Source organism: Chenopodium album, chromosome 21 (assembly GCF_948465745.1).
Source record: "Chenopodium album chromosome 21, dcCheAlbu1.1, whole genome shotgun sequence".
Lineage (NCBI taxonomy): Eukaryota > Viridiplantae > Streptophyta > Magnoliopsida > Caryophyllales > Amaranthaceae > Chenopodium > Chenopodium album.
The window spans coordinates 9,854,474-9,856,728 of record NC_137854.1 but is presented as its reverse complement, the minus strand read 5'-3'; the positions used below and the strand labels follow the sequence as shown (position 1 = coordinate 9,856,728).

General features: G+C 34.3%; 1 protein-coding gene across 1 annotated transcript; it reads left to right on the top strand.

Annotated features, from left to right (window-relative positions):
* The first annotated feature begins 1,447 nt into the window (after positions 1 to 1,447).
* On the top strand, positions 1,448 to 2,008 carry LOC145600334 (protein ASPARTIC PROTEASE IN GUARD CELL 1-like). The gene has a single exon (XM_081656250.1). The coding sequence runs from the start codon at positions 1,448 to 1,450 to the stop codon at positions 2,006 to 2,008; it is 561 nt and encodes a 186-aa protein (XP_081512376.1).
* Positions 2,009 to 2,255: the final 247 nt, after the last annotated feature.

The following is a 2,255-nucleotide window of genomic DNA, read 5'->3' as shown; positions in this document are numbered from 1 at the left end:
TTCCAATGTAACAATCGTGCACACAAAGCGAAGTTTCCGTGGTTTAACCAAACGGGGTCAGTCACCTATTGCACCATAAGGTGTAGTAATAAGCAATTGTGCGACACTGATGCCAACAGAGCTATCCGAGGCTGCGATGACTTAGGAGATATTTGCGAGTTTAAGATAACATATCATGACGGTACTAATGCTTATGGAGAGATGGCTACCGAAGACGTCACATTTGATTGGCCTAAATAGCATGTGTTGGTACAATACAAGTTTGGATGTAGTTGGGACAATAGCATCAAATTGATGGGGATCATAGGTACGTGCTCTATAATCCCAACTTTGGCGTCTGTTTATTTTTTTTTATATGTTATATTTTTCAATGAGGAAAAAAGCCTGCATTTGGAGGTTCGGACTGGTCTGAATTAGGCTTGAGGTTCCGGACCAACTTGTATTTGAGGTTTGGACTGGCTCGAATTAGACTTGAGAAGCTTATAATTGAGATTCGGACTAGTCTTTTTTTTTTTTTTTTGGCTCGGATTAGTATTTAAAGTATATAAGTTGGGCTTTGAATTATTTACTCTATTGAAATGGTACAAGGCCTAGTTCTATTGGCCAAAAGCCCAAAAGCCTAATCCGACTTTTGAAGAGTTTTGTGTGAAGGCTCGTGCTAGAGAATTTCTTTTGGGGTCTTTTTGAGTTGATTGTTTTTCTTTCGTTGTTCTCACTTTGTTATTTAGTTGAAACATGCTTTAATTACGTTTACTAATGTATAACTAAAATAATTTATATTTGTAATTTTCAATATATAAAATTAATAAAAATTAATATTTGTGATGAGGCATATTTAATACTCCCTCCGTCCCCTTTTGATAGTCCCTAATGGACATTTTTCACGGGAATTAATAAACACAAATAAAAATAATAAAAGTACATTGAAAAAGTAAATGGACATTAGGTATGCAAAAAAGTAGAGAACGAAAGTAATAAAATTACATGGGAAGACAAAATTTACATGAGAAATACAATTTTGCACAAGTGTTGTAGTAAATTGGAGGGAATTTTGGTAAAAAATTAATATTAATGGTTGTTAGAAAAAGCAAATGGGGTGAGCATTTTGGGACTAAAATTTGCCCATAAGAGACTATAAAAAGGAGACGAAGGGAGTAAGATTTCATATAACCATTTTCTCTTATCAATTAATCACGTACAATAATTAAAGTAGAATTAATGTACAAAATCAAAACGTGTCAACTCAAATTGAACAAAAACAACTTAAAACTTGACGTATAATGATACTCGTAAATAAACTAACAAGCAATATGTGAATTTATTCATCCATGATTCTTGTAAATTCAGGTGCATCCAACAATAAGTATGCTTTACCAAAGCAACTATACCCAGATGACCCAAGTTCTCATACTGCATTTCAAGTGACTTAAAAGCCACCAACGTCGTAATGTTTGGTCCTGATGCAAACCTCAAAGGCGACGTCGTAAACATGTTCCTAAACGACTACTATGAGTTCTATTACATCGACGTTTATGGCATCAAGGTGAACGGAGAGCGCTTACCTGTGGAACCATCAGTATTCCAAATGTCGGAATCTGGACAAAGAGGCTTCATCATAGACTCGGGTAACACCCTAACACAGCTAACCTCGGAAGCTTTCGACGTCTTAAAGAAGAAGATAGCGGAGTTACGTGGTCCAGCAACAAAGTACTACGTTTTCGAAATTTGTTATGACAGTGGAGTAAAGTCTGAAAACAGTTGGTGGCCATGGAAGAAGAGGCCGATTATCGGAATCGACGTTGGTAATTCATTGTTTGAGTTTGAGGAGAGTAAATTGTGGCGGATTATGGCCTTCTCTAATGGAAATAAATTGGAGTGCTTACAAATAATTAGAACAAAGTCATTGTTAAACATTCTTGGAAATCAGCTTCTTTTTGATGTCAATGTTGGGCATGACCCTAATAATAATCTCTTGTTTTTACAAAAGACAACATGCCCTACCATGTGATAAATTAGTTTGAATAATCAATAGGAATAATGTACCAACATATTATTATCTAATGTAGCGTTTTGATTTGATTTTGAGTTACTTGAATACAAATTGTGATTGTTGAAACTTTAGTATTAATGTAATAATAATTATCAGGTGAAAGAATAATTAATGTACCAATATTCTTTCACCTGATTTTTAATTATCTGAACTTATGTGATCCCATATGAACTTATTAGCCTTTATTATTATAATTAGGAAAATT